Source organism: Oncorhynchus mykiss, chromosome 11 (genome assembly GCF_057628025.1).
Source record: "Oncorhynchus mykiss isolate SJ-2025 chromosome 11, ASM5762802v1, whole genome shotgun sequence".
Classification (NCBI taxonomy): Eukaryota; Metazoa; Chordata; class Actinopteri; order Salmoniformes; family Salmonidae; genus Oncorhynchus; species Oncorhynchus mykiss.
In genome coordinates, this window is record NC_143032.1 from 77049916 (window position 1) to 77074300 (window position 24385).

General features: G+C 43.5%; 1 protein-coding gene across 1 annotated transcript in view; it reads left to right on the plus strand.

Moving 5' to 3' along the window:
• The window catches only part of LOC110536386 (serine/arginine repetitive matrix protein 4), a 126613-nt gene that overhangs the window by 64795 nt on the left and 37433 nt on the right, over positions 1-24385 (plus strand). The window contains exons 2-5 of the mRNA XM_036936350.2: positions 11732-11878; positions 20900-20992; positions 22050-22142; positions 24290-24367. Coding sequence (XP_036792245.2) covers positions 11732-11878; positions 20900-20992; positions 22050-22142; positions 24290-24367 — 411 coding nt within the window. The remainder of the gene's footprint in view (positions 1-11731; positions 11879-20899; positions 20993-22049; positions 22143-24289; positions 24368-24385) is intronic.

The following is a 24385-nucleotide window of genomic DNA, read 5'->3' on the forward strand; positions in this document are numbered from 1 at the left end:
CCAGAGACCGGTGATCAGCAACCCGAGACCGGTGATCAGCGACTCGAGACAGGTGATCAGTGATATCTCCTAATTGTGTCTGATTAAGTCCTTGACGTCAACTTCTATCACCCTGCCTTCCTGTCAGGCAATGTAGGTGTGCATCCCAAGTGGTCCCCTATTCACTATATAGTGCACTACTTTAAGCCAGGGCCCTATTCCCTATGTAGTACACTACTTTTGATTTGACCAGAGTACTATAGGCCCTGGTCAAAGGCAGTGCACTATATAGGGAAAAGGGTATTATTTGAGACACAGCCCAGGAGAAGGCGGTGGCCAATTTGAGCTAGTCTCAGCTGCCCATAAGGATTTGCATCTTTCCCTGTGAGTCGCGATTCACTCCGGCAGCTGGAAATGTCACAAAAAATCACCTGACATTTGGGATTTTCAGTGAGAAACGATCTCTTGCAGGAGAGGCCCAGGGAGTGTCTTCTACAGGAGAGGGCCAGGGAGTGTCTTCTACAGGAGAGAACCAGGGAGTGTCTTCTACAGGAGAGGACCAGGGAGTGTGGGATGTTTCTCTCCCTGAGACAATGGCAGTGAAATAGAGATTTTAGTGGAACAGAGCCAGAAGCTATGGCGTGTTCCGACAGAACAGTAAAAATGAATTTAAAGATAGATTTTCATATCTAAATGCTACATTTTCTCATTATGAGACAAAACAGTCTAAACAAATTGTGTGGGTCTTGTTCTTCAGCATGTTGCTCTATGACTGTGGCTGATCTCATCCATTTGCAAAATCTAGTGCCTCCACCATCCACTTGATCTTCTTGCTTGTTTGCGATGACATTTTCCCTATATACAAGCAGGTGCTTATGTGTATGTATATGGATGTTTAAATATTAACTGTGGGTCATGAATGTGTGTGGGTGGGAGTGTTGAATAGGAGCCACGTGGAGGCTCTTACAGGTGTGTGTTGACAGAGAGGAGAGTTGACCTCTGTAATCATCGCTGCACCTCTCCTTCTCCTCCTCCGCTTTCGTTCCCATCAGACACTGACCTAATTGCAGCACAGCGAGTGTTTACCTCTTCTTGAGATATATGAGGCACTGAATTTTGCAAAATAGGACAGACGTGTGAAGGTTCACATAGAGACAAAGGGTGTGTCCTATATGGCATCATATTCCCTTCGTAGTGCACAACTTTTGACCAGGACCCATAGGATTCTGCACTATATAGGGTGCCATTTGGGACTCATCCAGGGAAATACAGTAGCATTGCTGTACCTATATCACACTACTGAACTGAGCTGAACCAGGTCTAAGCTGAGCTAGCCTGGTTGTGCGTCCATCGTAGTCTGAGCTGGGCTAGCTTGGTTCTGCATCCATCGTAGTCTGAGCTGGGCTAGCCTGGTTCTGCATTCATCATAGTCTGAGCTGGGCTAGCCTGGTTCTGCATTCATCATAGTCTGAGCTGGGCTAGCCTGGTTCTGCATTCATCATAGTCTGAGCTGGGCTAGCCTGGTTCTGCATTCATTATACTCTGAGCTGGGCTAGCCTGGTTCTGCATCCATTGTAGTCTGGGCTGGGCTAGCCTGGTTCTGCATCCATCGTAGTCTGAGCTGGGCTAGCCTGGTTCTGCATTCATCATAGTCTGAGCTGGGCTAGCCTGGTTCTGCATTCATTATAGTCTGAGCTGGGCTAGCCTGGTTCTGCATCCATTGTAGTCTGGGCTGGGCTAGCCTGGTTCTGCATCCATCGTAGTCTGAGCTGGGTTAGCCTGGTTCTGCATTCATCGTAGTTTGAGCTGGGCTAGCCTGGTTCTGCATTCATTATAGTCTTTGCTGGGCTAGCCTGGTTCTGCATTCATCAGAGTCTGAGCTGGGCTAGCCTGGTTCTAGATTCATCATAGTCTGAGCTGGGCTAGCCTGGTTCTGCATTCATTATAGTCTTTGCTGGGTTAGCCTGGTTCTGCATTCATCATAGTCTGAGCTAGGCTAGCCTGGTTCAGTTTCTGGAACAATGCTGTGAAATCCAACTCCAGCTACATGAAGAGTCAACATGTTCCTTATTGGAATCTAGTGTAGCCTACCGCGAGTCCAAGGCATTAACATCATTCATCTAATTGCTATCTTGGAAAGTCTTTGGATGACAATTAAGTTGTCCTTAACTAGAATATAAAACAGATCAAAAATATAAGCCTTAATTTAAAACAAAGTGCCCAGGAAGTACTCTATCGGGTGGCAATACAACATGTCTCTTCCACTCCTAATTAGCATGGCTATCATCTCCTATAATAACGTTGACCTATTGTTCCTGCTAGCACTGACAGGGGTAATGAACAGAGTATTAGCCTTGCTGAACTTCAGAGGACTGGCTAGGGACCTAACCAATGCTCAAATCACCCACTGCAACTGGTGAAGGAAGATTACACACACACCCACACCCACCACACCCACACACCCACACAAGCTTCCTTGACTTCGGCCGATTTAGTATGCCACTTGTAGAATGCCACAGAATGAAGCAAAGTGTTGGGCATGCATTCCAAGTGGTAGGCTAAGTGATATGTATATTAAAGCATAGCTGTATACTGATCCTGCTGCTCAGCCACTTTACCCCTGATTATATTTACCTACAGTGCCTTCAGAAAGTATTCATACCCCTTGACTTACAGCAATGAATTTAAAATGGATTTAAAAAAAAAATAATACATATATATATATATATGTATATATATATCTCAACCATTTACCCACAATAACCCATAATGACAAATTGAAAACGTTTTTAGAAATGTTTGCTAATTTATTGAAAATTAAATACAGAAATATATTATTTACACAAGTATTCACACCCCTGAGTCAATGCTTTGTAGAAGCACAATATATATGTATACTACTGTTCAAAAATGTGGAGTCACTTAGAAATGTCCTTGTTTTTGAAAGAAAAGCCACTTTTTTGTCCATTAAAATAACATCAAATTGATCAGAAATACATTGTAGACATTGTTAATGTTGTAAATTACTATTGTAGCTGGAAACTGCAGGTTTTTTATGGAATATCTACATAGGCGTACAGAGGCTCATTATCAGCAACCATCACTCCTGTGTTCTAATGGCACGTTGTGTTAGCTACTCCAAATGTATCATTTAAAAGGCTAGTTAATCATAAAAAAAACTCTGGCAATTATGTTAGCACAGCTGAAAACAGTTGTCTGATTAAAGAAGCAATAAAACTGGCCTTCTTTAGACTAGTTGAGTATCTGGAGCATCAGCGTTTGTGAGTTCGATTACAAGCTCAAAATGGCCAGAAATAAAGAACTTTCTTCTGAAACTTGTCAGTCTATTCTTGTTCTGAGAAATGAAGGCTATTCCATGTGAGAAACTGCCAAGAAATTGAAGATCTCGTACAACGCTGTGTACTACTCCCTTCACAGAACAGAGCAAACTAGCTCTAACCAGGATAGAAAGAGGAGTGGGAGGCCCCGGTGCACAACTGAGCAAGCGGGCAAGTACATTAGAGTGTCTAGTTTGAGAAACAGACGCTTCACAAGTCCTCACCTGGCAGCTTCATTAAATAGTACCCGCAAAACACCAGTCTCAACGTCAACAGTGAAGAAGCGACTCCGGGATGCTGGCCTTCTAGGCAGAGTTGCAAAGAAAAAGTAATATCTCAGACAGGCCAATAAAAATAAAATATCAAGATGGGCAAAAGAACACAGACACTGAACAGAGGAACTCTGCCTACAAGGCCAGCATCCTGGATGTCTAAAGAAGGCCAGATATATATTTGCAGGTGTAAATATTTTTTTAATATTTATACTTCACTGTTGAGGAAAGAGCATGCAAGTAAGCGCTTCACTGTACCATTTACACCTGCGGTATTCTGTGCAAGTGACAAATACATTTAGATTTTATTTCAGTGCACTTCTACTACCTTACAACCATCTTCCCTGTGGTTTCAGGGTAATAGTACATTGACAGTGGACCTACCACCCCGAGTTGCCATTACTGACTCTGTCTTAGTGATGTGTTTAGAAGCCCACTGCCTATACCAAGGTTTCACAAAAAAAGTTACTGCTCATTCTCAGACCTGGCAAGCCACCATTTTGTATTCAGGACTGGTTCCGTTCTCACCATGTTTGTCTTCTCTGCCTATCGACTGTATAAAATGTACTATGTAATGTGTCAATGTCAACGAGGAGGACAATAATCCATGCATTGGGACCAGTTGCTACAACAGTAGGCCTATATACTGTATGTTGGCCTACTGCCATCTCCCTGACCGGCTGGGGTCATGTTGTTGTTTAATGTATTGATCTACCATCTTGTTTTTTGCTTCTCCTTCCTGTTTTGGCGCTAGATGTATTGATCTTTCCTAGTATCTCCTCCAATAGGGCTTCTTGTCATTCACAAGTTCTATTAGACTTCTTGACATTGGCAGGATCTATCCTGAGCATGTGGCTGGCATGGCAACCAAAATTACCCACATCTTGCAAAACAGAAAACGCCCGTTCACAGTGACCAGGTAAAGTGTATGAGAAGGATGAATCTTACGTTCATAATTCACCTCTTCACACCATACCAGTTAAGGGTAGGCCTAAAAAAGAAAAATATGAAAATACTATTTCCAAAATGTTAGATATACATTTTCAGAAATGTTGGTAAATTAGGTTACTTGTGAAAGAGATTGGTGTGTTTTTTCACTGTCTAACCATGGCATGGGTTTGTTCAATGACAGACATGTTTGTTTGAATTCCTGTTTTTTTTGCAAAACGCTATATCCAACTCACACAAATAAGTAGTTCTGCTAGGTTTTACACAGTCAAATGTAAGAAATAACTACATGTTTAATAAACAACTGTACAAATTAGAAATATGACCAAAAAATATAACGTTTCCTAAAAATCCATTTTAATACACACCTAAAATCTATGAATAAGAAATCTGACATTATAATTTTACACACACATGAAGGTTCCCATAAGTAATCATTTCTGGTGAATACACACAAATGTGAAAAATTTAGCATTTTGGAAATAAACTCCTCATATACAGTACTCACAATGCCTGAGGGGCATACAGTACAACTGCTATTTGTCCTAATATACTTGTAAGAACATATCTGGTCACAGCAGTGCATCAGTATTGGAAGGAATGGAAGATGGAGCATAAAGCCTGTTCTAGAATCAGAATCCCTCTGTTACATCACTGTGGAGGCTCCATTCAACACTCTGCTCCATGACGCTTCCATCTATCATCTCCATCTCCCTAGATGGTCTGGCTGTCATCAAATCACATGCAAATAGTTTGACGTTTTTCCCCACACCTTTTGGGTTAACACTCCATTTGTAAGTGTCTGTACAGAGAGTAGGAATGATAAATATAGACACTACCATGCAGGAGGCAAGTATGGCAGCTTTACATTCACAGGGGATGCAAATCTCCCATTTGATAAAAAAAAAAAAAAAGTTTACACTGTCATCAGAGGTTCTGTGTGTGTGTGTGTGTGTGTGTGTGTGTGTGTGTGTGTGTGTGTGTGTGTGTGTGTGTGTGTGTGTGTGTGTGGTTTGTCTGTGTGGTTTGTCTGTGTACAGTATACCACATTAAAGAAACACCGTGTTACAGTCCTTGATGAGTCTGAATCAGTTGAGTTCAACAGAAGTCCAGATAGTTTGGTTCAGTTGAGTTCAACAGATGTCCAGATGGTTTGGTTCAGTGGAGTTCAACAGAAGTCCAGATGGTTTGGTTCAGTGGAGTTCAACAGATGTCCAGATGGTTTGGTTCAGTGGAGTTCAACAGAAGTCCAGATGGTTTGGTTCAGTGAAGTTCAACAGAAGTCCAGATGGTTTGGTTCAGTGGAGTTCAACAGAAGTCCAGATGGTTTGGTTCAGTGGAGTTCAACAGAAGTCCAGATGGTTTGGTTCAGTGGAGTTCAACAGAAGTCCAGATGGTTTGGTTCAGTGGAGTTCAACAGAAGTCCAGATGGTTTGGTTCAGTGGAGTTCAACAGATGTCCAGATGGTTTGGTTCAGTGGAGTTCAACAGAAGTCCAGATGGTTTGGTTCAGTTGAGTTCAACAGATGTCCAGATGGTTTGGTTCAGTGGAGTTCAACAGATGTCCAGATGGTTTGTCTGTTCATTGGCACAAGAGCAGCAGTGCCACATGACAGAGCAACAGAGCCGAGCAGAGCCTGTGCCACTGTGCCAGGAGTCACTCTGATACACACAACCCAGAATATACCGCTGATGTTTCCACTATTAGCGTTCCCACAACAGCAGGAAGTGGTTAACCAGAGAACCATTGGAGTATGACATTACTATGACTGTAGTGACAGTGCTCATCGTGATTCGGGAAAACAAATGGCATGATGGTATGTTTCAGAGGGGGCTGGTTTTGGAGTAGGTATGGGAGGACTGGCTTACTGTAAGACTGGAATGGAATAGAACTGGTACACCTCTGTAAACCCTGTGAATTTAAACCAACTCTTTATGTACATTCTATCTCATTATGAGTGTTGGTCATGTTGGATATTGCTATATTAACAAGAACACATGTCTTCATGGCATAGAAAGCATGTTATTTCCCTACAGAGAGCAGTTTCACCTTAGTGCAGGCTCTGACAGAGTCCTCCTCAACCTATGACTTATTTTAGCTGTCTTTTCACATGTTTTCCACATGTCACAGGTTCTGCCAGGATTCCTGGCGATTACAGTCCACAGAACTTCTCCACATCGACTTTGCTTTTACACGCACTAAATCCCTTCTCTGTTGGTGTTCATTTAAAGGCTTTTGTCCGTGAGACTATGCTTTGAATAGTCCCCTTTAAGTACCTTCAAACACTCCCTCCCAGGCACTCCCAGCAGCCAGTGGTTATGGATTACTATTACAAAAGGATTTCATATGGCTCTGAAACTTAGAGAGCGGTAGAAGAGAAAGACGGAGAGAGGGAGCTCACAGGTATACACGGGCTGCGGTAAATCGAAGGGCTTAGAAAGTTTCTCCCATAAATTCCTGGCTGGGCCAGGCAGGATCAAGGGAGAGTGCATTGGTGATGACAGAATCGATTTTATTTAGAATTCTCATCAGCCCCAGCTCTCGGCTCTGACAGGGAATAACAAACAACCACAGCCTTTTAGGTAACGAGAGCCTTGTGCCCAGTTCACCTCTGCAACTCCTTTATCAAGAGCACACAGGGAACTAACAATAACAACAGGCGCTAACACAAGAAATCAACATTTTATTCTTGTTCTGCTTGTTAGTGCTGATTATAGTCATACTTCAGGCTCTTTTCATGTAAAGGGATGTGGGAATTATACTAGTGTGATAGATGGCCAAGGACAGCGAGAATGATATAAAAGATACTTCAGAGCTTAATTGTGCACTGTTAGTCAGAATGAAAAAGAAATTGATACATTTTCAAGATAACAAGAGTCAAGACAAATCTACAAAGATATTATAACAAGAGTCAAGACAAATCTGCAAAGATATTATAACAAGAGTCAAGACAAATCTGCAAAGATATTATAACAAGAGTCAAGACAAATCTGCAAAGATATTATAACAAGAGTCAAGACAAATCTGCAAAGATATTATAACAAGAGTCAAGACAAATCTGCAAAGATATTATAACAAGAGTCAAGACAAATCTGCAAAGATATTATAACAAGAGTCAAGACAAATCTGCAAAGATATTATAACAAGAGTCAAGACAAATCTGCAAAGATATTATAACAAGAGTCAAGACAAATCTGCAAAGATTTTATAGCAAGAGTCAAGACAAATCTGCAAAGATATTATAGCAAGAGTCAAGACAAATCTGCAAAGATATTTAACTTTGCCATCAGCACCCATCCCCCCCCCCAAAAAAACGGTCCATGCAACTGCCACTGCAAATAGCAATGTACACTCATAGAAAAAAATGCTTTCAGAAGGGTTCTTCGGCTCTCCCCATAGGAGAACACTTTTTGATTTCTGGTAGAACCCTTTATAGTTCCAGGTATAATTATTTTGGGTTCCATGTAGAACCCTCTGTGGAAAGAGTCCTTCATGGATCCCAAAAGGGTTCTACCTGGAACAAAAAAAAAGAGAATAGAAATCGTGTTCAGGTGTAAATATTCCTCTCCTCTCTCAGCCTCAGTCCCTGTGCTTTGATCATTTTAACCAGCCAGTCTAGCGCGCATTAGCTGTCTTCATTGAACCCATCACCTTTAAAATGCTCCGTCGTGGAGCGCACCCAGGCTGAACTTTTACATAATTCCTTTGACACTGCAGGCCCTTGCAGGTGTGTGTGTGTGTGTGTGTGTGTGTGTGTGTGTGTGTGTGTGTGTGTGTGTGTGTGTGTGTGTGTGTGTGTGTGTGTGTGTGTGTGTGTGTGTGTGTGTGTGTGTGTGTGTGTGTGTTTGTATACATACATACATGAACAAGGCAGTTCACCCACTGTTCCTAGGCCATCATTGAAAATAAGAATTCTTTCTTAACTCACTTGACTAGTTAAATAAAGGTTCAATTTCAAATAAATAGTATATATATATATATATATATATATATATATATATATATATATATGTATATATATATATATATATATATATATGTCTGTGTGTATGCATGTGTGTTCTTGCCCGTGTTTGTGTGTGTGGCCCTCAGTCTATAATACCGAGGTGGGAGAGAAAGAAAAGCTCTGAGCGTCTGACTCTGGCTGTAGAGGAAGAGGAGGAGGCTGTTCTTAGCAGAGGGAGAGGAGGAGGCTGTTCTTACCAGAGAGAGAGAGGAGGCTGTTCTTAGCAGAGGGAGAGGAGGAGGCTGTTCTTACCATAGATAACCAGGAGTTGTTTGCCTCCTCTCTATCTTCTCATTACAATCGGACAGAGACACCGTAAAGGATGTGTAATTACGCAAGACATCCAATATTCCATGACTAAAACACAATAAGGTAATAAGTAGAGGACACAGAGACGTCAGAGCATGCATCCCAAAAGGCACCCTATTCCCTATATAGTGCACTACTTTTGGCCTAATAGTTTTAGTATGTGGGTCATCTGATGGTAGTAGCTTTGCAATAAATATAAGCCAGTGTTTCTCCACAGAAGGACAAACTCAAGGAACTCTGTCTGGGCTTTGGCTGTTCAACTTGCCAAAGCCTCCCCATTGCTACGCCTGCCAACCTTGAGACTTTGAGATGCAACAAATAATTTCAGAAGATGTCAGGACAACTGAAGCATGTAAATAACTGCATTTCAACTGACAGCTCATTTGAATGAGGAATAGCTGATCGCTGGTGTTATCTAGGATCTGCATCCCAAACGGCACCCTATTCCCTATTTAGTTAGTGCACTACAGGGATCTGGTCAAAAGTAGTGTACTTTATAGGGCTCTGGTCAAAAGTAGTGCACTACATAGGGTATAGGGTGCCATTTGGGCTGCATTTCTGTGGGTTCTCGCCCATGTCTGAGGAGGCTGTCTTTAGAAGAGGGAGAGGAGGCTGTCTTTAGAAGAGGGAGAGTAGGCTGTCTTTAGTAGAGGGAGAGTAGGCTGTCTTTAGTAGAGCGAGAGGAGGCTGTCTTTAGTAGAGGGAGAGGAGGCTGTCTTTAGAAGAGGGAGAGGAGGCTGTCTTTAGAAGAGGGAGAGGAGACTGTCTTTAGAAGAGGGAGAGTAGGCTGTCTTTAGAAGAGGGAGAGGTGACTGTCTTTAGAAGAGGGAGAGGAGGCTGTCTTTAGAAGAGGGAGAGGAGATTGTCTTTAGAAGAGGGAGAGGAGGCTGTCTTTAGAAGATGGAGGGGAGGCTGTCTTTAGTAGAGGTAGAGGAGGCTGTCTTTAGAAGAGGGAGAGGAGGCTGTATTTAGAAGAGGGAGAGGAGGCTGTCTTTAGAAGAGGGAGAGGAGGCTGTCTTTAGAAGAGGGAGGGGAGGCTGTCTTTAGAAGAGGGAGGGGAGGCTGTCTTTAGAAGAGGGAGAGGAGGCTGTCTTTAGTGGAGGGAGAGGAGGCTGTCTTTAGTGGAGGGAGAGGAGGCTGTCTTTAGTAGAGGGAGAGGAGACTGTCTTTACTAGAGGGAGAGGAGACTGTCTTTAGTAGAGGGAGAGGAGACTGTCTTTAGAAGAGGGAGAGGAGGCTGTCTTTAGTAGAGGGAGAGGAGGCTGTCTTTAGTAGAGGGAGAGGAGGCTGTCTTTAGTAGAGAGAGAGGAGATTGTCTTTAGTAGAGGGAGAGGAGATTGTCTTTAGTAGAGGGAGAGGAGACTCTCTTTAGCACAGGGAGAGGAGGCTGTCTTTAGTAGAGGGAGAGGAGGCTGTCTTTAGAAGAGGGAGGGGAGGCTGTCTTTAGAAGAGGAAGAGGAGGCTGTCTTTAGAAGAGGGAGAGGAGGCTGTCTTTAGTAGAGGGAGAGGAGGCTGTCTTTAGAAGAGGGAGAGGAGGCTGTCTTTAGTAGAGAGAGAGGAGGCTGTCTTTAGAAGAGGGAGAGGAGGCTGTCTTTAGTAGAGAGAGAGGAGGCTGTCTTTAGAAGAGGGAGAGGAGGCTGTCTTTAGAAGAGAGACAGGAGGCTGTCTTTAGTAGAGGGAGAGGAGGCTGTCTTTAGTAGAGAGAGAGGAGATTGTCTTTAGTAGAGGGAGAGGGGACTGTCTTTAGTAGAGGGAGAGGAGGCTGTCTTTAGTAGAGGGAAAGGAGGCTGTCTTTAGTAGAGGGAGAGGAGACTGTCTTTAGTAGAGGGAGAGAAGGCTGTCTTTAGTAGAGGGAGAGGAGGCTGTCTTTAGTAGAGGGAGAGGAAGATGTCTTTAGTAGAGGGAGAGGAGACTGTCTTTAGTAGAGGGAGAGGAGGCTGTCTTTAGTAGAGGGAGAGGAGGCTGTCTTTAGTAGAGGGAGAGGAGGCTGTCTTTAGTAGATGGAGAGGAAGATGTCTTTAGCCGGAGGAAAGTGAATTGAAAATTGAATTTTCAAGCCACCATTATGCTTGAAGATATGGAATGTGGTCGTCAATAATGCACTGTTTTGGATTTGCCCCAAACCTAACACTTTGTATTCAGAACAAAAGTGAATTGCTTTGCCACACTTCCTTCATTTGAGTCTGTCAATTAGGTTAACATTCTAGAATAACTACAATGATGTTGATCCATCCTCAGAGGACATTCCTGTAATCAGCATACCAATTGTACGCTCCCTCAAAACCTGAAACATCTGTGGCATTGCGTTGTGTGACAAAACTACACATTTTAGATTGCCCGTTCATTGCCCCCAGCACAAGGTGCACCTGTGTAATGGTCATGCTGTTTAGCTTCTTGATATGCCGCACCTGTCAGGTGGATGGATTATCTTGGCAAAGAACAAATGCATCATCATGAATTTTGAAAATAATAATGGCAATGTTGCACAATCCAGGTGTGGAAAGCTCTTAAAGATTTACCCAGAAAGACTCGCAGGCAAAGGTGCTTCTACAAAGTACTGACTCAGGGGTGTGAATACTTATACAAATTTGATTTCTGTATTTAATTTGGAATTTGAATTTGGAATATATTAGCAAACATTTCTAAAATGTAAGTTCATCATTATGGGGTATTGTGTGTAGATGGGTGAAACGAAAATATATTTACTCCATTTTGAATTCAGGCTAAATGTGGAATAAGTCAAGGCATATGAATTCTTTCTGAAGGCACTGCATCTATGGAGAGAGGGGGGTGGGGGGGAGGAGAGAGAGAGAGAGAGAGAGAGAGGGCGAATATATGCAACTAAATCCATTTTTCTTATTTTTTCTCTCTATCCACAGCACTGAGACAACAACATGCCAGCCACTCAAGGCTGATGGGAGGAATGCCGAGGCAGCAGACACCAAGTTGGACACAACCACAGACAGAAATGGATGCATTAGAGACATGGGAAGACGCAAACATGGCAGCTATCATCGGACGCGGAGGTGAGTGCCTTTGACAAAATGTATTCACTATTTTTCAAATAGTGAAGGTGAGCAGATAAGTGGGTTTGAGAATTTAAGATTTGTCTTCTGGTTTCTTTTCTAACACAAAGTTACCCAGTTTTCTTTGTCACGACTGTTCGAACAGACCTAGCGGTTAAGAGCGTTGGGCCGGTAACCAACAATCTGCCGTTCTGCAATTGAGTAAGGCATTTAACCCTCAACAACTGCTCCCTAGGCGCTGATGACATGGGTTAACAGGTTAAGGCAGCCACCCCCTCATCTCGAATTCAGATGGGGTTGGGTTAAATGTGGGAGACGCACAATTGAATGCATTCAACTGAATTGTAACTGACTAGGTATCAAGATGGCGTCAACAGATATGGCAACTCTGCTTCTAGCTTCTAAGAAACTTTGCAGTATTTCGTTTTTTTGTGTGTTATTTCTTCCATTATTAGCCCAGAAATGTTTTTGTGTTATTACATACAACCGGAAAGAACTTTTGGATATCAGAGCAGGAATACGACCTTCCTGAATTGGATCTTTTGTTCGTACCCCCCAGGGCAATTAAACTTATTCCAGAGGCTGATCCAAAACCCCGCCGGCGGTAAAGAGGTATTCGGAGTGGACTTCTAGTCGGACTCAGGAGGCCTGCACACCATCCACCGCTCCTGAGTATATTACTCGCTAATGTTCAGCCTCTGGATAATAAAGTAGATGAGCTCAGGGCAAGGATCTCCTTCCAAAGAGACATCAGGGATTGTAACATACTGTTTCACGGAAACATGGCCCTCTCGGGATATACTGTCCCCGTCCATACAGCCAGCTGGGTTCATCGTGCAGACAAGAATAAAGAACTCTTTAAGAAGAAAGGCGGGGGTGTATGTTTCATGATTAACGACTCATGGTGTGATTGAGATAACATAGAGAAACTCAAGTCCTTTTGTTCACCCGACCTAGAATACCTCACGATAAAATGCTGACCATATTACCTCACAAGAGAATTCTCTTTGGTTAAAGTAACAACGGTGTATATTCCCCCTCAAGCCGATACCACGACGGCCCTTAAAGAACTACTACTATCTTGAAGCCGCATTCATTGTAGCTGGTGATTTTAACAAAGCAAATCTGAGGAAAACGCTACCAACACATTAACTGTCGTACTGGAGCTGGAAAAACATTGGACCACTGCTTCTCAACTTATCGAAATGTCTACAAGGCCCTCCCCCAACCTCCCTTTAGCAAATCTGATCACCACTCCATTTTGCTCCACCCTTCCTATAGGCAGAAACTCAAACAGGAAGTACCTGTGCTAAGGTCTATTCAACACTGAGTCAATGAACAGCATCCACACATAGGTGCTCCTGTTGTCCAGGTGGGAAAGGGTAGTGTGGAGTGCAATAGAGATTGCATCATCTGTGGATCTGTTTGGGCGGTATGTAAATTGGAGTGGTCTAGGGTTTCTGGGATAATGGTGTTGATGTGAGCCATTACCAGCCTTTCATTGCTACGGACGTGAGTGCTACGGGTCTGTAGTCATTTAAGCAGGTTGCCATTGTGTTCTTGGAAACAGGGACTATGGTAGTCTGCTTGAAGCATGTTGGTATTACAGACTCTATCAGGGACATGTTGAAAATGTCAGTGAAGACACCTGCCAGTTGGCCAGCACATGTCCGGAGCACACGTCCTGGTAGTCCGTCAGCCCCGCAGACTTGTGTATGTTGACGTGTTTAAAGGTCTTACTCACATCGGCTACGGAGAGCGTGATCACACAGTCATTCGGAACAGCTGATGCTCTCATGCATGCCTCAGTGTTGCTTGCCTCGAAGCGAGCATAGAAGTGATTTAGCTCATCTGGTAAGCTCGTGTCACTGTGCAGCTCGCGGCTCCCTTTGTAGTCTGTAATAGTTTGCAAGCCCTGCCACATCCGACAAGCGTCAATAGCCGGTGTAGTATGATTCAATCTTAGCCCTGTATTGACACTTTGCCTGTTTGATGGTTCGTCGCAGGGCATAGCAGGATTTCTTATAAGCTTCCGGGTTAGAGTTCCGCACCTTGAAAGTGGCAGCTCTACCCTTTAGCTCAGTGCGAATGTTGCCTGTAATCCATGGCTTCTGGTTGGGGTATGTACGTACAGTCACTGTGGGGACGAAGTCCTCAATGCACTTATTGTACTGACGTGGTGTACTCCTCAATGTCATCGGAAAAATCCCAGAACATGTTCCAGTCTGTGATAGCAAAGCAGTCCTGTAGTTTAATATCTGCTTCATCTGACCATTTCTTTATAGACTGAGTCTGGTGCTTCCTCCTTTAATTTTTGCTTGTAAGCAGGAATCAGGAGGATAGAGTTGTGGTCGGATTTACAATATAGAGGGCGAGAGAGAGCTTTGTACGCGTTTCTGTGTGTGGAGTACAGGTGATCAAGAATTTTGTGTTATGTGTGTATTTTTTTTATTGCTATGTATTACAGCACTGTTGGAGCTAGAAACCCAAGCATTTCGCTTCACCTGCAACTGTCACGATCATCATAATAACTGGACCAAAGTGCAGCGTGATCCACATCTTTATTGCTATGTGGACCTCAAAGCAAAACAAAACAATAAACGAACAAAACGAAACGTGAAGCTACTAATATGTTTACAGACTATACATACCGGTAGTCAAGATCCCACAAAGTACAAAGGGGTAATGGCTGCCTAAATATGATCCCCAATCAGAGACAACGATAAACAGCTGCCTCTGATTGGGAACCATACCAGGCCAACATAGATGTAAAAATCACCTAGATAAACCACCCTAGTCACTGTCATGCCCCAACCAACATAGAGAATAAACAACTCTCTATGGTCAGGACGTGACAGCAACCAATAAACTTTCATTTTATTTTATTTGATTTGATTAGCAGAGAGCAGGGGAGAGAGAGGAGAGCAGGGGAGAGAGAGAGGAGTGTCAGGGGGGAGAGTGAGGAGGGTAGGGGAGAGAGGAGGGAGCAGGAGAGAGGAACAGGGGAGAAGGGGAGAGAGAGGAGAGCATGGGAGAGAGAGGAGAGCAAGGGAAAGCAAATGAGAGGAGAGCAAGGGAGAGCAAATGAGCAACATGAAACAGTCTCTGATGTTTTTCTGATGATTATTATAACATATTTTACACATGATAAGAATCTGGATAAAATAAATTATTCATGGTGGAGAACTTTTAATTTCTTAGAAGTAAAAAAAAATGTGTTTTGATTAATGACTAAGGCCAGTAGTTTTTTTGGGGGGCAGGTCACATAGTGAGGAAAAACTCCTATGCCCATCCTTGCCTGATTCTGTTTTGAGTGTTTTCATTGGACAATCAGGGGATGCTAGTGGGAAGGACGCAGTAAACATGCGGGGTGGTAGGTAGTCTATCGGTTAAAAGTGTTGGGCAAAATAACTGAAAGGTTGCTGGTTTGAAACCCAGAGACAACGTGTTGAAAAATCTGCCAATGTGACCTTGAGCAAGCCACTTAACCTTGTCCTATCTCTGTGCACCACTAGCTGACAGCTTGAAGTAATGTCCTCCATCAGAGGTCTGTTTATCATGGCTGTTCCCTGAAGGTCAGAGAGCTAAGGAGAGAGGACAGGAGCTAAAACCAAACCGCTCATTGAAAGATAGAGGGCTATGATGGCGAAACCACTGACATCAACCGACTAACCGATTAATCTCTTGTGATCTATGGAAGTTGTCTCTGACTGCGATCGTTTCTGTAGATGTCTAGCTAATGTTGTACATATAGCTAGCTACCGTTTTGATTAGCTGTTGATCTTTAATGACGAAGTTACTACAGTTGGAGCAAATACGACAAATCTCTATGACTGTTTCATCCATCTTTATTTTATTCAATCACCATATCATGCTTTATTGCCTAACCAGAAATGACTCTTAACTACACATCTAGGATTAGATTACCAGTCCCCAATCCTAACCTTTAATATGGACAGTACAGTCAAAAACGAGATTTTCCTGTAAAATAAAATAAGAACAAAAAAAACAAAACATATTTCCAGACTATGAGGTTGAAATAACACTGAAATTGTGAAAATGAAGATAGTACCCTTTTAGCGTAAGAACATTAAGAAACACCTGGAATTTCAGCCTGTTCAGGTGGGATGGGCTTTTTGACCCACACCATTTTTATTTTAAATTTGTATTTCAACCTTATTTTACCAGGTAACACATTGTAATTTATAGCAACGACCTGGGGAATAGCTACAGGGGAGAGGAGGGGGATGACTGAGCCATTTGAAAACTGGGGATGATTTAGGTGACCGTGATGGTATGACGGCCAGATTGGGAATTTAGCCAGGATACCTGGGTTACCACCCTTACTCTAACGATAAGTGCCATAGGATCTTTAGTGACCACAGAAAGTCAGGACACCCGTTTAACGTCCCATCCGAATGACGGCATGACATCACAATCTGATTATTCTGACCAATGGCCAGTCATATTTTATTTGCATATGTATCCTCCTACTTTGAAGGGGTAAGCGGGGTAAGCTCTAGAGTCTACGATCCCTATCCGCCAATCAGGGCTGTGTATGTAAATATATGTACATTTGTATCAACATGCCCATACGATCAGACTGAGCATTTCAATGGCAAACGGAGGCTCAGGGAAACAAATGATAACAAATATATTTTTTAAGAAAAACCTTGCCCTGCCTGTGTGCACTGAGAACCCTGTTGCATCACAGCATGATGCTTCGAGCCACTCAGACACTGTTAGAGACTACGTGTGTTTACAGTTTTCAGGGACGATGCTAATTTGTAAATCAACAGTGTTTTACCTGCTCTGTATTGACGGCTCTGATTACACATTTGAAATGTTTGACATCTATATGCACAAAGTGCTCTGCCAGCAACCAAATGTAGACAATAGCTGCATTCACTCGTACAAGTGCATGTTTATGTTTGTGTGGGCAGGCGGGCATGTACTGTATGCATACTGTACCCGTGTGTGTGTGTGTGTGTGTGTGTGTGTGTGTGTGTGTGTGTGTGTGTGTACCTCTCTGTACTGTGTGTATGACAAACCTGTGACGGCTCTCTCTCTCAGCATCACTTCGCTTGCCAAACATATTTACACCTCAACCACCAGTGATATAAACACACAGCGAGTCCAACCCAATTGATCTCCTCCATGACACACTCTCCACTTTTTCATATAACGCTCATTTAATACCTCATTATAGAAACCAATGCGAAGCTGTCCAAATGAATCGCAGATAAAACACCCTTTTTTGTACATACATCTCTCTGTTCCTTTCTCACTCTCTTTGTCTCACTTACTCCCTCTCTTCCTCACTCCCACCAGTCTGTTGGTGCTTCAAAGGGCCTCATCGCCACGACGCATCAGCCATTTGCAGAGAGAAAATTAAGTGGACCTTTCATGAGCGTTCATCTTGAGAGACAGATGGGCTTCGACAAGAGTTACATCTTTGTATTGACAAGATAACATGCTACGGGTGGAAAGGCAATGTCTGGGTGGGGCGGACACTACATGACTGAAACGACCCCCCCCCCCCCCACCCCACCCACACAAAAAGTGACTGCCCTTGCCAAGTATAAAAACATCCCGTGGCATACTGTATTAGCATGGAATAGCCCCCGCGATATGCAACTTTTCAGGGAAGTTAGGAACCAATATACACAGGCAGTTAGGAAAGCAAAGGCTAGCTTCAAACAGAAATTTGCATCTTGTAGCACAAACTCAAAAAAGTTCTGGGACACTGTAAAGTCCATGGAGAATAAGAAGACTGCCCACTGCCCACTGCACTGAGGCAAGGAAACATTGTCACCACCGATAAATCTATGATAATTGAGAATTGAAATAAGCATTTTTCTACGGCTGCCCATGCTTTCCACCTGGCTGGCTACCCCTACCCCGGTCAACAGCTCTGCACCCACCACAGCAACTTGCTCAAGCCTCCCCATTTCTCCTTCACCCAAATCCAGATAGCTGATGTTCTGAAAGAGTTGCAAAATCTGTACAAATCAGCTGGGCTAGACAATCTGGACCCTCTCTTTCTAAAATTATCCACCGCAATTGTTGCAACCCCTATTACTAGCCTGTTCAACCACTCTTTCGTATCGTCTGAGATCCCTAAAGATTGGAAATCTGCCCCGGTCATCCCACTTCTCAAAGGGGGAAACACTCTAGACCCAAACTATCCAAACTATCCTACACTGCATCTCTAAGGTCTTCGAAAGCCAAGTTAATGAACAGATCACCGGCCATTTTGAATCCCGCCGTACCTTCTCCACTATGCAATCTGGTTTCCGAGCTGGTCATGGGTGCACCTCAGCCACGCTCAAGGTCCTAAACGATATCATAACCACCATCGATAAAAGACAATACTGTGCAGCCGTCTTCATCGACCTGGCCAAGGTTTTCGACTCTGTCAATCACCGCATTCTTAACGGCAGACTCAATAGCCTTGGCTTCTCAAATGACTGGCTCGCCTGGTTCACCAACTACTTCTCAGACAGAGTTTAGTGTGTCAAATCGGAGGGCCTGTTGTCCGGACCTCTGGCAGTCTTTATAGGGGTGCCACAGGGTTCAATTCTTGGGCCGACTCTTTTCTCTGTCTACATCAATGATGTCGGTCTTGCTGCTGGTGATTCTCTGATCCACCTCTACGCAGACGACACCATTCTGTATACTTCTGGCCCTTCTTTGGACACTGTGTTAACAAACCTCCAGACAATCTTCAATGCCATACAACACTCCGTCCGTGGCCTCCAACTGCTCTTAAATGCAAGTAAAACTAAATGCATGCTCTTCAACCGATCGCTGCCTGCACCCGCCCACCCGTCCAGCATCACTACTCTGGACGGTTCTTACTTAGAATATGTGGACAACTAAAAATACCTAGGTGTCTGGTTAGACTGTAAACTCTCCTTATAGACTCACATTAAGCATCTCCAATCCAAAATTAAATCTAGAATCCGCTTTCTATTTTGTAACAAAGCATCCTTCACTCATGCTGCCAAACATACCCTTGTAGAACTGACTATCCTACCGATCCTTGACTTCGGCGATGTCATTTACAAAATAGCCTCAGACACTCTACTCAGCAAATTGGATGTCGTCTATCACAGTGCCATCCGTTTCTTCACCAAAGCCCTATATACTACCCACCACTGCGACCTGTATGCTCTCGTTGGCTGGCCCTCACTCCATATTCGTCACCAAACCCACTGGCTCTAAGTCATCTATAAGTCTTTGCTAGGTGAAGTCCCACCTTATCTCAGCTCTCTGGTCACCATAGCAGCACCCACCCGTAGCACACGTTCCAGCAGGTATATTTCACTGGTCAAAGTGAACTCCTCATATGGCCGCCTTTCCTTCCAGTTCTCTGCTGCCAATGACTGGAACGAATTGCAAAAATCACTGAAGCTGGAGTCTTATATCTCCCTCGCTAACTTTAAGCATCAGCTGTCAGAGCAGCTTACCGATCATTGCACCTGTGCATAGCCCATCTGTAAATAGCCCACCCAACTACCTCATTCCCATATTCTTATTTATTTTTTGCTCCTTTGCACCCCAGTATCTCTACTTGCACATTCATATTCTGCACATCTATCACTCCAGTGTTTAATTGCTAAATTGTAATTATTTCACCACTATGGCCTATTTATTGCCTTACCTCCCTAATCTTATTACATTTGCACACACTGTATATAGACTTTTCTGTTGTGTTATCGAATGTAGGTTTGTTTATCCCATGTGTAACTCTGTGTTGTTTGTGTCACACTGAATTGCTTTTTCTTGGCCAGGTCACATTTGTAAATGAGAACTTGTTCTAAACTTGCCTACCTGGTTAAATAACGGAGAAATTAAAAAATTAATTAAAATAAAGAGCACCTTGCCATAAGGTCTAAGCAGGAATGTAAATTCATCATGGCTACATTTCCACTACTCCCTGATCTAATTGCTGTGAAGTTAGCTGAGGGCCCTGGCTGTTGTAAAGCTGTAATAGCCCGTTCGCTGCCTTTTCGATTATGTGCAACTGTTCTTGACTGCTGATGCTCGTCAGTGGCCAACAACTTGACTTTGAACCAATCAGAGAGCACGATCCCCCATGTCGGAAGAGCCCAAAAAATAAAATAGGATATAAGAGGGCATTTTCTCCGAACATCCATACATGAACCATTACATGTCATTTGCATTGTAGGCTATGGGATGGTAGCTAGCTAAGTGCACAGACGCAATGCACACAACACTAAATACTTCCTCTAAGATAGCTACCCACTTTAGCTAGTATAGACATTATAATTCAATCACAATGGATCAGCTAGTTTTCATGAAACAGCTCCTGTGTTGGCTGCTGCGTTTGTGCAGTGTCTTAGCTGTCTACCTAGCTATGTTGTGCTAGCTAGCGAATATGCTAATGTTAGCTAGCTAGCTAGACATTTGGCTATGGGCTGGCACTGGCAGTATAGGATTATGGAGAGTTAAATAAATTGTAGTTATCTAGCTGTGGCCATCTCACTAGTAACAACAAGGGCTTTGTATAAAATAGATACAGGGCAGATAGCTTGGAATCTAGACCACAAGCAATACGCATGGATATGCATTGCAAAACAACGCTATTGCCATCTTCTGGTTTGGAGTATTTTAACAAGATTGAGTGTCTGACGACTTCCAAGTCTTTGCTGTGTGAACACAAAAGAGTTTGACTGCCGACACCGTTCAGAGGTGCTAAGTACTCTCGGCGGGCAAACTTATTGGTGTCTGAGCTTTAAGCCAATATGTATCCTACATTTTTGTCAGTTGGTCACGTTGGAAATATTGTCTTGGGGAGACAGTAAATTATTAAAATGACTTTATTTTTATAGTCATTCCTGTGTGGCCCCAAATATGATCGGTAATGCTGTTAGCATACAGAGTCCCTGTATACAGGTGTCCTGCAGGAGTCTCATACAGTACTGCAGAAACCTAGGTCTCCCTGAGGAGAACACATCAGTAACCCTGTCCATCCCTGTCTCTCTCCTGTTGCAGTGTGTTGTTTGATGACGATCTTTCCCCTCGGCCCCACGCTTCCAAGGGGAAGAAGAAGAGGAGGAAATCGGAGAGAAAGAGGAAGAGGGAAAGGTAAGTTCATTAAACCAGCACTCTTTTGGCCTAGTGAAACCAGCACTATGGTGGCCTAGTGAAACCAGCACTCTGGTGGCCTAGTGAAACCAGCACTATGGTGGCCCGGTGAAACCAACAATATGGTGGCCTAGTGAAACCAGCACTCTGGTGGACCTGTGAAACCAGCACTATGGTGGCCTAGTGAAACCAGCACTATGGTGGCCTAGTGAAACCAGCACTCTGGTGGCCTAGTGAAACCAGCACTATGGTGGCCCGGTGAACCCAGCACTCTGGTGGCCTAGTGAAACCAGCACTCGGGTGGCCTAGTGAAACCAGTACTATGATGGCTTAGTGAAACCAGCACTCTGGTGGCCTATTGAAACCAGCACTATGATGGCCTAGTGAAACCAGCACTAGGATGGCCTAGTGAAACTAGCACTATGGTGGCCTATTGAAACCAGCACTGTGGTGGCCTATTGAAACCATCACTATGATGTGGTGGCCTAGTGAAACCAGCACTATGGTGGCCTAGTGAAACCAGCACTATGGTGGCCTAGTGAAACCAGAACTATGGTGGCCTATTGAAACCATCACTATGATGGCCTAGTGAAACCAGCACTATGATGGCCTAGTGAAACCAGCACAATGGTGGCCTAGTGAAACCAGCACTATGATGGCCTAGTGGTGGCCTAGTGAAACCAGCACTCTGGTGGCCTAGTGAAACCAGCACTATGGTGGCCTAGTGAAACCAGCACTATGGTGGCCTAGTGAAACCAGCACTATGGTGGCCTAGTGAAACCAGCACTATGGTGACCTAGGGAAACCAACACTATGGTGGCCTAGTGAAACCAGCACTATGGTGGCCTAGTGAAACCAGCACTATGGTTACCCGGTGTGATGGGTCTATTTCTAGACATGTTCTAACTGTTCTCTGAGTAAACTGACATTTTAGAGACGCACACAGAGAGATAGGCATATTATCAGCTTTGATAGAAGAGTGCTTTTAGATAATGGTGTGTGTGTATGTGTGTGTGTGTGTGGTCATAATGTTTTTTTTTTTTGGTTTCTGTCATAGGTCTCCGTACTACAGTCTGTCTCCGGTGAGGAAGAAGAAAAAGAAGAAGAGCTCTAAGAAAAGCAAGAGCTCTAAGAAAAGCAAACGCCACAGGTAGCTGCTTCCTGTTTCATGTCATAATGTGAAACTCCACAGGTACCTACGTACTACCTGTATCATATAATTCTGTCAAATGCAACAGGTAGCTACTTCCTGTATCCCGTCTTAAAAGGGGGAGACACACTAGACCCAAACTGTTACAGACCTATATCCATCCTGCCCTGCCTTTCTAAAGTCTTCGAAAGCCAATGAAACAAACATATTACCGACCATTTCAAATCCCACCGTACCTTCTCCACTGTGCAATCCGGTTTCCGAGCTGGTCATGGGTGCACCTCAGCCACGCTCAAGGTCCTAACTGATATCATAACCGCCATCGATAAAAGACAATACTGTGCGGCCGTTTTCATCGACCTGGCCAAGGCTTTCGACTCTGTCAATCACCGTATTCTTATCAGCAGACTCAATAGCCTTGGTTTCTCAAATGACTGCCTTGCCTGGATCACCAGTGTGTCAAAAGTTCAGTGTGTCAAATCGGAGGACCTGTTGTCCGGACCTCTGGCAGTCTCAATGCCACAGGGTTCAATTCTTGGGCTGACTCTTTTCTGTATATATCAATGATGTCTCTCTTGCTGCTGGTGATTCTCTGATCCACCTCTATGCAGATGACACCATTCTGTAAACATCTGGCCCTTCTTTGGGCACTGTGTTAATAAACCTCCAAACGAGCTTCAGCGCCATACAACACTTCTTCCATGGGCACCAACTGCTTTTAAATGCAAGTTAAACTAAATGCATGCTCCTCAACCAACCGTTGCTCGCACCTGCCTGCCCGACTAACATCACTACTCTGGACAGTTCTGACTTAGAATATGTGGACAACTACAAACACCTAGGTGTTTGGTTAGACTGTAAACTCTCCTTCCAGACTCACATTAAGCATCTCCAATCCAAAATTAAATCTAGAATTGGCTTCACTCATGCTGCCAAACATACCCTCGTAGAACTGACCATCCTACCGATCCTTGACTTCGGCGATGTCATTTACAAATAGCCTCCAACACTCTACTCAGCAAATTGGATGTAGTCTATCACAGTGCCATCCATTTTGTCACCAAAGCCCCATATGCTACCCACCACTGCAACCTGTATGCTCTTGTTGGTTGGCCCTCGCTCCATATTCGTCGCCAAACCCACTGGCTCCAGGTCATCTATAAGCCTCTGCTAGGTAAAGCCTCACCTTATCTCAGCTCTCTGGTCACCATAGCAACACCCACCCATAGCACACGCTCCAGCAAGTATATTTCACTGGTCATCCCCAAAACCAACACCTCTTTTGGACGCCTTTCCTTCCAGTTGTCTGCTGCCAATGACTGGAACGAATTACAAAATTCACTGAAGCTGAAGCTATATCTCCCTCACTAACTTTAAGCATCAGCTGTCAGAGCAGCTTACCGATCATTACACCTGTACATAGCCCATCTGTAAATAGCCCATCCAACTACCTCATCCCCATAATATAATTTTTTTCTCTTTGCACCCCAGTATCTCTACTTTCACCTCATCATTTGTACATCTATCACTCCAGTGTTAATGCTAAAGTGTCATTATTTCACCACTGTGGCCTATTTATTGCCTTACCTCACTAATCTTACTACATTTGCACACACTGTATATAGATTTTTCTATTGTGTTATCGACTTTACGTATGTTTATCCCATGTATAACTCTGTGTTGTTGTTTGTGTCGCACTGCTTTGCTTTATCTTGGCCAGGTCGCATTTGTAAATGATAACTTGTTCTCAACTAGCCTACCTGGTTAAATAAAGGTGAAATAAAAAAATAAAAAAATAATGTCAAACGTCACTGGCTGTATCATGTCATAATGTCAAATTCCACAGGTAGCTACTTCCTACATCGTAATGTTGTTGTTGATCACTATTGAAATGAGTTACTTTGACGATAAATGTATTTCACCAGAAGACACCCTATGGGTCTGCCACGCAAGATTACTTTGGCAATAACAAAAACATATATTATAGACTTTATATTATACTCCAACTGACCTACTACATCACTAATGTATGATGTCGGAGGGCAGTGGCTGAGTTAGTTTTAATAGCAGGCCTCTCCCTCAAATAAATGGAAAAGAACTAGTGGAAGTGTCAGCAACAACAATAACCGATCATTTTTTTTTCCCAGGTACACCTCTAAAAAGACAAAGCACAGCTCTTCTAGTTTGAAACATAAGAGGAAGGATGATCGAAAGCACAAAAAAAGGTTGGTCAATGTGATTTC